This window comes from Vanessa atalanta, chromosome 8 (assembly GCF_905147765.1).
Source record: "Vanessa atalanta chromosome 8, ilVanAtal1.2, whole genome shotgun sequence".
Taxonomy (NCBI): Eukaryota; Metazoa; Arthropoda; class Insecta; order Lepidoptera; family Nymphalidae; genus Vanessa; species Vanessa atalanta.
This window is the reverse complement of record NC_061878.1, coordinates 12909428-12922040: the sequence shown is the minus strand read 5'-3', so window position 1 is coordinate 12922040 and position 12613 is coordinate 12909428. Positions and strand designations below refer to the sequence as shown.

The window sequence follows — 12613 nt, the reverse complement described above, 5'->3', positions numbered from 1 at the left end:
TTGCCCTGCAATTTTTTTGTCTTTTTCAATGTTCTAGTCAAACTTTCAAACGGGCTACCTAAAGGTAAGGTAGGTTTACTATTGCCCAGATGCATTGCTGTATTGGAACTCTTACTAACCTAACCTAACCACCAATGCGCCGTCAAACTTTTGGAACTATGATTTTATAACCCTTGTTCAATTGTTACACTGGCCCATTTTCCCTTCAAATCGGAACACATCAATCGTAAATTTTGCTGTTTGACGGTGCAATATATGATGAGTGGATGACACACCCGTTCCATGGTCAACACGCCAAGCCATTAGTGTCGCTAGCCAATCGTCATCCCCAGCTACATACATATATGCCCTAAGTGCGCAAATGTTTCCGGTTCCTCGCCGAATACGAACAAAAATAACTTCCAATTCATGGAATGGAATTTATTCTAACATTAGATCTTATAGGATTTTTGATTAAAACATCACTAATATAAACTAAGAACGGTCGGGGTGCTTGATTTAATTTATTACATCAAAACGGGTGATCTTGTCAATAAATAAAAGGAAATTAATGATTCTGAAACTAGGTCAATGTGTGTCTTAGTGTGGTATAAGTATAAGGGCGGAGCGATTATAAAAAATTTAAATTTCACGAATGATATTTTTTTACATTTTGATAATATCTCAATCAATATTTAAAATTAAATTATGGGTCTGAATTTCTTTCTGCCGATCTTTGAATGATAAACTACAGGCACTAAGGTGATGTTATGATATTAGCTAACGAAGTTGGTGGAATATTGAACATTTAAGTGCTGATGTCATCTGATGTCTGTGGGTGGTAGTGACCACTTACCATCAGCTAGCCCAAAATCAGTGATTCAATTATTGAGTGATAATAATTTGATTATTTTGGACACATCACTTGCATTTTTCTGAAAAATTTACTATAGTTGCTTTTTTTCAGACAAATTTCATCACGTCATTTTAATTAAAATTTTAATTAATTAATTTTCGATTGCCAATGTTTTAACCGGCATGCACTCATTTGTACCTAAAAAGTAATTGTTAGACGTCTCTGAACAGACGATATTGTCAGTAACGAGCTGACGAGCTGTCAGTGCTGTAACCAAGATGGTTCAGCTTAATATAAATATTGGCATTTAATATACTAGATAACGAATTAATATATGTGGCAAAGGTATTACGATTTTTAAGGCACTATGAAACATACAACATGGAACAAATACAATTTTGTTACTCCTCTTACAAAATTGCATAAAGCTCTCTCTGAAGTTCTCTCTGAAAGACTTTTTGGAGCAATTTATACGGGCTTACATTAGAATTCTAAAGCACGTCAAAGTGCAACTGTTGCCAAATTGTTGAAGGATTAGAGATCTTTTAGAATCTAAAATCATCTTAAATTTAGATGATAGTGTTCAAATTGATAAATCCGCATGCAATTTTTTTTAATACGATTATTAAAAAATTAAGAGATAATGCTTGAGTTTGCTTAGCAAGATTAATAATATTTGCTTTCAACTATGTGTCAAGCTGTGATACTCATGGTACAAGGAACAAACACAAACTTGTTACTCCTGTTACTCGACTGCACAAAGTCAGTAACTCTTTTGTGGGGCAATGTATACGGTTCTACAACTGTTGCCAAATTTAAAACAAATGTTAAGGAACGCTTGTGTGCGAAAGGTTTTTTTTTATCGTTGTAATGGAATAGGCGTTTGTCTTCCATCTCACCTGATGGAAAGTGTAGATGAAGACGAATTTGGTACACGCCCATCCAAAAGAAACCTGTTCACTCTACTCTTAAAGGCTCCAGAGTTATGATACAATTAGTGAGTTTATGATTGATAGCAAACCTTGGGATTGAAACGATCGCCTCCTGGCTATTTCTATTCATATTCAAAATAGGTAAATAATAAAATTGACAAAAAAAGACCCGCTGAGTTTCTTTCGCCGGTTCTTCTCTCGTCAGGGTATTTTTTTTTCCCAACCGGTTGTAGTATTTAATTTGACTATCAATAATTAAGTGTAATGCTTCTATATTGAATAAAGGAATTTGAGTTGAGTTAGTGCGACAATAGCCAAGGATTCTGACGTGTATCTTTCATTACGTTAATCACCTCTATTCAGTTTAGCTACAGCTAGTTAAATATTACGTCATTAATATTGAATATCTTATCTTGAAATTAATATTAACATTAAAACAATTATACTAACCAACTCAATGATTTTTTGGATTATTTTAGGAGCCATATTGCAGCGGAATTTGTGTTATTTTATCAATGTAAAGTGAACTCTTCAATGAGGGCTATTTTAATTTCAATAATCGATCTCTCTTTAAAAAGAATGTTGTTTGTTTTTGAAAGCATATCGCTCAAAAAGCGCTGAATATTTTGACATGAAATTTATACCATTATATTCAGCGCGTTCCAGAGAAGGCTTTTAGCAAAATATAATATTCTAGTATCTTTATATAAATAAGCAATGATAGAGCAGTTCAGTAGCTTTTTGTCCTTTTTTGACAATCAATTTACTTTTCTTTATTTGTCGGTAGCTGTTTATACAACAATTGGAAATAAAACTATGCGATTCATTTGTTTTTTTTTTATTTTTTATTTTAGATAATGACTAAGGACATATTTGGACCGGACAAATACTAGTTTTTATTACTAGACACAAAACGACAAAGATTAATACTTGAAACGTTTGAAAGACAAGATCAGATCAGATCAGAGCTGTGTTATTTACACAGCGATTATTATAGTTTTCTAAAAGCGAGTTAAAAGCATTACTTACATTGTGTTGTAATGTAAAACTATACTAAAAGGAGATTTTTATTAAAGATAAATTAAATTTATCTTTAATAAAACTCAGCCCGATAAGGTCTAAAAAATAGGTCGTTAATGATGGGATCATTAACGACCTTAATGGTTTCTACTGTTTTTTTTTTTTTTTATTATTTACCAATCTATAATCTGAGAAAAAATTTTTTATCTGTAAAACATATTGTTTAGATTATTAATTTTAATAAAATAGTTAATACAGCACTGATCAATTTTAAATATAAAAAAATGCACTAATGACAAACGTATTCTTAAGCTCAATCGAACCCTATCTTCCTTGTCAATCTTTCCAGTTCTCTATTCGTTCATCACCATACAGACAACTCATTATTGTTATTTCTCATTCATTTCGCCAACTACAAGCGATCATTTCCACATATAGCTATTCAAACTACTATTATACTAAAAGTTCGCCCATATCTTTTCCGGCTGCCTAGCGCATGCCGTCCTCACAATGTTTTGCTAGGTACTTCAACAACGATAAATTTGCATTTATTTAAAATTATAATGAATCAAATAATAAATTTCTCTTACATTCTTCTGTTCATGAATGTACAGTTTGACTTAAATGTTGAGGACAGATTGCCTTGTACTATACTCGTTTTATATAAATAATAATGGTACCATATTTACATAACAAATAATTCGGTTTTATTAGATTTTCCACTTTTTTTTTATGGCATTGGTTGCCGGACGAGCATATGGGCCACCTGATGGTAAGTGGTCACCACAGCCCATAGACAAAGGCGCTGTAAGAAATATTAACCATTCCTTACATCACCTACGCGCCACGAACCTTGGGAACTAAGATGTTATGTCCCTTGTGCCTGTGATTACACTGGCTCACTCACCCTTCTAACCGGAACACAACAATACAGTGTACTGTTATTAGGCGGTAGAATATCTGATGAGTGGGTGGTACCTACCCAGACGGGCTTGCACAAAGCCCTACCACCAAGAAATTTACTATTTCGTGTTGACTGATATCATTCGGTTTAAAACTAATTTTATATATTATAATTGTTTGAAACCCTGGTAACTACCCTGTAAGTGTAATGCCTAATTTATAGAGCTGCATATTTTGACTTCAATCTCCGGGGTCGATAAATCGGGGTTAGACATTTTTTTTTTGTAAGGCAATCCTCAGTAACATTCTGAATTTAACTTTAAAGTTAGCAATAGTTTCCCTTAACCTGGTAAGCGGCTAAAGCCGTTTGTCCGGCTCCTGAACATTTTTCGGTGATATTGGATTCTATTCCAGTTGGTGCTGTGAGGAGTCTGGATGGAAAGTGCTCAGCGAGTGTTCATGTAGTTCGACATACTACCGGAATGCTCACTGTTTTGACGCTGTTTCGTCTGGTTCATGTAATTGTCATGATGATGCGATATATTTGATGTGACTATATAATAATATTCCTTAGAGTAAATTTATTTAAGGCAAATTGTTCTGAAATTCTTTTAAACTCAAACAATTTAGGCACCAAAACTGCGTAAGATTAATTATTTACCAACGCGGTAACCTTGAAAATTTAAATTTACCTAAATTATCGACTGTTATAAGTTGTAATATTGAGGTCTGTGCTTAAATTATCAAGTCAGGGTAAGTTTTAATCAAGTACAAAATTTGATACATCGATCGTTTAATAAATTCAGAACTGATTACTAAGAATCAAAAGTTAGTTTATATAGAGATAAACAATTGCTAGAAATAAAGGATGAGAACGATATTATTTGGTACACAAGCTATGGAGACAGAAAAAAATAAAGATTAAGAAAAAAATTGTGCAAAATATTATTAAACTAGGGTCCCTACCCTGGATTTACATGGAGTCAATGACCCGTTCGTGCTGCTTCAAACCTGATCACAACGATACAAAGTATTGCTGTTCGGCATTAGAACGTTTGTTGTGGCGAAGGTGGTCTTGCACAAATCCCTTCTTTCAAGTGAAATAATTCATTTTGAAAAGCGTGAAATTGACGTTCATATCTAAAATAAGACGAGCTAAATACAATGCCTCCTCATTTACGAATGTTGTATTAAAATTTTATGTCGACACCAATAATAGTTACCAAGAAAATCGATTATGTCACACAGACGAACAACAAAGTCTCATCGTTACTATGAAATATGTTTATAAACGAATCACATATGCATATAAAAGTAGTGAATCTGTTTTAAAAACTCGGGACGTCATAATCTGTGGTCTATTTTAAACGAAGCTAGCTAGCCACCCTATCCTCCGATACGATGTCATGTTATTGGATGTCATAATTATATCACAAAATTGATATAACCGATACTATTTATTTCATATGTGAAATTATTGTTATAATTAATTGTCTCATAATTTTCTTATACTTTAATTGATATATGAGAGCCGAGATGGCCCAGTGGTTAGAACGCGTGCATCTTAACCGATGATTTCGGGTTCAAACCCAGGCAGGCATCACTGAATTTTCATGTGCTTAATTTGTGTTTATAATTCATCTCGTGCTCGGCGGTGAAGGAAAACATCGTGAGGAAACCTGCATGTGTCTAATTTCAACGAAATTCTGCCACATGTGTATTCCGCCAACCCGCATTGGAGCAGCGTGGTGGAATATGCTCCAAACCTTCTTCTCAAAGGGAGAGGAGGCCTTTAGCCCAGCAGTGGGAAAATTTACAGGCTGCTAATGCTAATTGATATAATTTTATGTGGCAAAGGGCATAAATACAACAATTTTTAAAAAAAAAAAGATCTGTCACGAGAAATAATCACATTATTGCTAGTGATTGAGAAATATATCTGTTGGAGAATTATTATGGAGGTTGAATTTATTTTGTCGTCTAGATCTACTGAAATTACAATTAACAAACCTTAGATTCATAGTATTATACATAGTATTTCCTGTGTTTTTTAATAGTTCCGCTATTGGGTACTTCAACAATTCTTGATTGATATGTCATTGTTTATAGTACAACAGTATTACACTTAAAAACTTATATCCACTTTAATATTACTTCCGGAGTTCCAATAACAGCGAATTTCATAGTTTATTTAAGCTCTCGACCGATGATGTCAAGATGAAATGCTGTTTATTTGGCCTTTGTACTCTCGTGGTTAGAATAGATTATACGTCATATTAAATTATGAATATATACTAAAAAAATAAAAACATTCCATGGAATAGTATCCGAACAAGATTAATATAATCATTTTCATCTACTTTTTTTAAAGGTATCTATAGATTTACTTGGTGGTAAGGTTTAATGGTTTTATGGCCCAGTGGTTAGAACGCGTGTATCTTAACCGATGATTTCGGGTTTAAGTCCAGGCAGGCACTACTGAATTTTTATGTTTTTATAATTCATCTCGTGCTCGGCGGTGAAGGAAAACATCGCGAGGAAACCTGCATGTGTCTAATTTTAACGCAATTCTGCCACATGTGTATTCTACCAACCAGCATTGGAGCAGTGTAGTGAAAGATGCTCCAAACCTTCTCCTCAACGGAAGAGGAGGCCTTAGCCCAGCAGTGGGAAATTTACAGGCCGCTAATGTAATGTAATGTAATGTAAGGTTTTATGCAAACTCGTCTGGGTAAGTACCACCCACTCATCAGATATTCTACTGCCAAACATAATTAATCAGTATTGTTGTGTTCCGGTTGGAACGGTGAGTGAGCCTACAGGTACAAGGGACATAACATCTTAGGTGGTGATCCAAATTTGGTAACGTAATGGCGGTTAACATATATTTTCAGCGCTATTGTCTATGGGCGGTGGTGACCACCTATCATCAAGTGGTCCTTCTGTCCGTCCACCTATTAAAGTACGAGTACGTACATACCACTAATTGCTTCAATTATAAGCTTACATTTAAAATAAACTGTTTTCATACTGGGGTTTAATTGGTTAGCCAATGTTGGATTCGCACTAATGATTTACAAATCTACCAATAATTTTAGCCAAAGTGAGCAGTTGACATCGTTTGATGGAAATAGATTTAAAGATAATCCTGGACCCCTTTCGTTTAGGAAAACAAAAACGAAACCTCTGTTGACTCAGGCTAAAAGCGTTTGTTTCATCTGAATAATGTTTTTTAAAACTCAATTCCAACTGAGTTGTAAAAATAAAATTTGAGTAATTAGTTATAAGTATGTTATATAATGCAATTGTATATAGAAAAAACATTGCAAAAGTTTACGGAAAAGTAATATAATGCAATATGATGACATCTACCTGACTGGTATCGATCACGGTGGCAAGATCTAAACTAAACTAAAATCTAAACGGACACTACCTAACTGCGCAGGAGAATTTATATTCCACAAGTGTGTCAGCTAACATAGGTGCACTCTTCATTACACAACTCTTATAACCCAAAGGGACCTCATTCCATTTCGTTGGTAGAAACAGCCGCAAGTCCAATAACAACAGCTTCCAGATGCAGTTAAAATTTTTTCAACAAACACCCAATAATGTTGTTCTGGCTCAAATAGGAATTATACCCAGAACCTAGGGGCCTGCTAGACCTAGTGATCCAACTTCTAAAGCTATGACAAATACAATTTATTGTACTCTAACGAAACTTAAACTGAAAAATATGTAAGACGCTTTATGAATAGCGCTTGTTGAAGTCCAAACGTCACACAGGATAAATTTGGGTAATGATATTTTCTATAGTATTAGTAAAATTAATATCTTAAATATAAAGACGTTCTAGTTTCATTTCATTACAAGACGAATAGGTTCTGAAATTAGTAATATTATATCTTTATTTGGGAGACAATTATAAGGGTACGAAGTGTCAGACCCAGGCCGTCACGTGCTCGAAAATGAAATAGGACAGAAACTGACATTGTTAATATATTTATAGACTAAATTTAGGTTGATTATCCTTTATCTGTTGATATTCTAAATGTTAGTTAGAACACGTGACTCATAACTAAAGCATTGAGGTTTTTTTATGATTATTCGGTGTTTAAATTTCTTCTTGTGTTGGCGAGGAAAATATCGAGCAAAATAGAATTATAATTTTTTTTTTTTTTTCGATTTGTGTAACGAGATAGAAAAGGCAATTTTTATCAGTAATTTTTTTAATTGCTCGTTTGAATCAAAACAAAATATGACGATTGTTAATTTGCCCATAAATAATTCTATAAATTTTGTTCTATACTATGTTACATCTATATATTTTTTATTTGTTCCAGATAATCCTGCTAGTGAAGGCGCTGGACGCGTACAATATAACTTACTTTACGGTGACCGCCCAGATCGTATCCCACGTTCTGGCGTACATGAACAGCTGCGTCAATCCAGTGCTGTACGCGTTCCTGTCGGAGAACTTTAGGGTGGCTTTCAGAAAGGTGAGGAAAGTCAAATGAGTTGAATTTTGCCTTTAAAGATTGCGCGATAAAAATAATGTGGAATAGTAGTTCAGTTACAAAAGTAATAAATGTCTTTTGGTGGGCGTTCAGGATGTTTTACCCTCCATTAAATGACTTATGTGAAGTTTTTGATAATTGGAAGAATAATTAAGACTTATAAATAAGTGGAAGATATTCAACAACAACAATTAAATAACATCGCAGGGAATTACGTTATATTCGAGCGATTGACTTAAATTTAAATTATAATAATCGTTAAAAATAGTTATCAATATAAACCTGGCAAAATTATATAACTCTAAATAATTTCAAGTTGAAAGTCTAGTAACATTAATATTACGGTTTATCCGGAGAACATATTCTTTTTTAATTTACACATTTTTATGAAATAAAAAAACATAGGCACAATTTGAACATAATTGAACATAATATGACATAATACAACATAAATGTTTAAAAAGGTACTTAGGTTGAATCACGAAAAGGTAATTTAATAGTCACAACCCTTTAGTCAATAGATACAAACCTGTACCTAAAATGAGAGAACAATTCTATTCCCTGTTAACACTTAAAATATTTAATTCAGTATTAGGAACATTCAAAAGATCTTTCTTGCTACAAAATATTCAAAAATATTTCACGTCTCGCTGTTTTGAACATTTATCTTAATGGAAACTGCTTATTGAATGATAAATTATTAATCATTAAAGAAATAACATTGACGCAATCCCAAAGGCTTTGTTAGGATGTTCTTGAGTTGTTAAATCACGAAAGTAAATCCCTGTAAATGTCTTACTGGACAAAAACCTCCTCTCTTAGGAAGAAGTTTTACAGCATAATCCACTACGATTTTCGAATAATAATTGGTGGATTTACAGGGTTTTTTGATGTGGCAGAATTTCTTCCGATACGTGGATTTCTTAATATTTTTCTTCATCGAAGATCACAAGATTATTTGTGCTTATCACAAATTAGTCACCTGACAGGCTCTGAGAACACAATATTTATATTAAAGTTATTCATGTAATATATAATTCTTCAATAATTCCTCAGTTCCAAAAAACCTCTGTTGCTTGAAATTTTATGCCGGTTATTCCCGCCATGTTGGATCTTATGTAACATGTCATAGCCTATGATACGCGGTTCTCTAAGACGAAGCTAATGTCACCTCATTTGTCAAGAGATGATAAGTAGCTCAGGAGCTACACGGGAACAGATAAAAAGCTTTTCTGCCTCCCCGTAATCGGGTAAAATGACGCTATGATCTCGTACACGACGTGAATTATAATCGAAGATCTCAGGTTTGAATACCAGTTCATAAAATTTGTATTAACACTTCTCTCCTTTGCATCAAAGTGTTTGATATGAATTATCTATTCGCCTAAACGCCTTGGGGATCTTGGGGGTAAGATCTATTCTTATGAGACTTATGACGGCGAACGGCTTGACGCTCTCTTAAGCCGTCGTTCCCCTAACCACTTACACTCCCTAGTGTATACGTGCCAATAATAGTGCGTGTATCGTATACCTCTTTGCTGCTATTAACGAAACTCTGTTATTACTTATTTTACCGGTTATTAATCATACATATATAATTATCATTATTGTCATGGTTTTGATAATGTTTGTTAACACTTGATCGGTTTTTTAGGTACAATGTCAAAATCCTTCAAGAAGTGTCTACGTCATTTGTACAAAGTTATAATCAAATCGAAAAGAATTAATAATTATCGCACACGTCCCAAACAAATTGTATTCTTATATTTTAAAAAAGATTAAGTTATTATAAGATAACCAGCTAGAAACTGTCGCAGACGACGGTAGACTTATTACCGGTTACCACCGGTTTTTAATGTACATAGATCACATTTCAAGCCACCAAGCTTTACATTTAATGTACTTTTAAAATTAAGATTGAAATCTATATTTTCCTAGAAGCCTGTATAAGTATATTCTTAATTCTGATATAGTTCATTACAAATTATGTAAATGAACGAAGCCGCCAATATGTCCAGATCACGTCCGGTAAAATCTCGTGCAAAACCGGCACAGATTCAGGCCTTGATAAAACTTTAGTTATAACTACTCCCGACACTAATTAGTTTGATGAAGCACGAACTCGACCTATTTATGCTTAATTAAGGAGAGTTCCTTTAGAAACCTCTTAATATGGCACCCAGGCTTTATAATTTGAGTATCGAACACGTAGCAGAAAATGCTGCAAATGTGAAGTTATATAGAGCATGGTATTATGTCGGTTGGTCGAACAAGTCCAATCTTGTCGTTTTAGCTTTGATCATGTAATACCATGAATGCAGCATTCGACCACGCTGTTTAACTCTTTACCTTTCAACCGCAATTGATCGACGGTATGCGGACTTTCTAGTGATATGAATAACGGATTTAATCCAGATTTTTTGGGCTATTGACCACAAGAGCCTAAAATAATTTTTATGACGTAATCCAAGGTAAAATATGAATATTGGTAATTTTCTGAAAAGAGATTTTGATATACATATTTTTTTTTAATTAAACTCCTAAAACCTAGTGCATTTACTTGCAATTTCAAAAGAACTAGAAACTAAAAAAAAAAATTCTGCCGACAAAATCTTCTGGGGTTAGGTAATTAAGAAAATTATCATTAAGCATATTGAACTACTTTAGAAAATTAAACATATAATTATATATAGCCTTTGCTTTATTATGTATACTAAATTGACACTTACTTACATTGCGCTTCTTAAATTGCAGTTGGGCGGAAGCCGCATCAGGACTGCATAGGCTTAAACTATAGATAACTCGTGATAAATTCGAAAGGAGTTATAAAACCCGATATTATATATGATTTTAAAAATGTTCTTCACTAATACTTCTGGGACCAAATGCTTGAACTCCAAACGACATAAATATATAATTTAAAATAGATACGAATATTTTCAAATAGAACTTTTACTTTTCCTTGGTGGCCGTTTGCATTGAAATTAAAATTGCTAAAATGAATACTAGTCGCAAATGACAGTTTTGCCGCTGAATTAATGGATGTTCAGAATTTTAGTTGGAATTAAATTCCTCTAAAACGTACTCGTGTATGAAAAGCATTTGACATTTGTGCTCATATGGAAACTACTATTTTATTATTCAATTTTTCGTTTAGGAAACGATTGAACAACTAAAATGAAAAGCAGTGTGGTAGTACTTTATTTTATCGTCTGAAAATTAAATTTCTCCCTTTTAATAGTACACTGATATATTACAAGAAACGAATTAAATAATCGGTATTTTTTTTTAGTTCAAGATACATAATTGAACGTTTAGATATAAAATTATGTTAAGAGATTAACTACCGAGTATTTTAGAAACTTAATTCTTCTTTTTGGTGCTAGTTTTACAGCTTTCTATTTAATATTAAAAAAATAAAATTTGAATTTATATTTGTAATATCAAAATAACATTACTAAACGCTTATGAAGGTTTACTGGAGCCTGCAACGAATGACATAATTTTTTATTTTATTATTTGTCGGTCTGTCTGTCTGTTGAAATTCCTGAACCGACTTTGACAAGACTCCCACTAGATAGATGATATTTTTAGACGTTAATATATAAATAACCGTTTAAGATGCGTTTATGAAATTTGGAACACATATGTATCTCGCGAGTCTCAATATATGAGCCAAATTTGACACATTTATGTCAAATAGTTTTTGAGTTATGAGGAGGTCAAAAGTGGCTCTAAATGGTTCGTGTAATATTACACACGGTGCTGCTCGCCAGCTCTGTTACTAGAACTTGGTTGACACACTACCGCGTGTCTAGATATTATATTATAATATATTAAAGAGGAACTCAGGCCACACTAACCTTATAAGCTGACTGATTCAATCCTCGTTCAAAAGAAAAATAACTTGAATAAAGTATATTTTGATATTGACATTCTGATCAAAGAGAAAAATTATTATCAAATTTATCTCAAGTAGCAGAAACTTATCAAGCAAAAGTATAACGCCCCCTCCTTTAGTTAGGAGAATGTCACGTGGGAAGTTCATACAAAACGTTTTGAATAAAGAACATTTCGATATATATATAATATATATCATAGATTATCTATCATAACGTAAATATTAACTGGAACAAATACACGCCCCAATTTTAATGTACCAGTAGTTATAATGTTCTAAAATAAATAACAAACTGATAGATTGCTAATAACAAACTGCGTTGGATTTCCATTTACATTTTAGAGTAATAGATGATTGTATAATACGATGATATCTGATAGTTAATGGTCACCACCGCCCATAGACATTGGAGCTTTAAGAAATATTAACCATTCCTTACATCACCAACGCGCCACGAACCTTGGGAACTAAGATGTTATGTCCCTTGTGCCTGTCGTTACACTGG

The 12613-nt window shown here is 33.2% G+C and overlaps 1 protein-coding gene across 1 annotated transcript in view; it reads left to right on the top strand.

The window, feature by feature from the left end:
* LOC125065662 (allatostatin-A receptor) overlaps positions 1-12613 on the top strand; it is a 132149-nt gene that overhangs the window by 112857 nt on the left and 6679 nt on the right. Inside the window, exon 4 of the mRNA XM_047673419.1 lies at positions 8034-8189. Within this exon, the coding sequence (XP_047529375.1) occupies positions 8034-8189 (156 nt within the window). The remainder of the gene's footprint in view (positions 1-8033; positions 8190-12613) is intronic.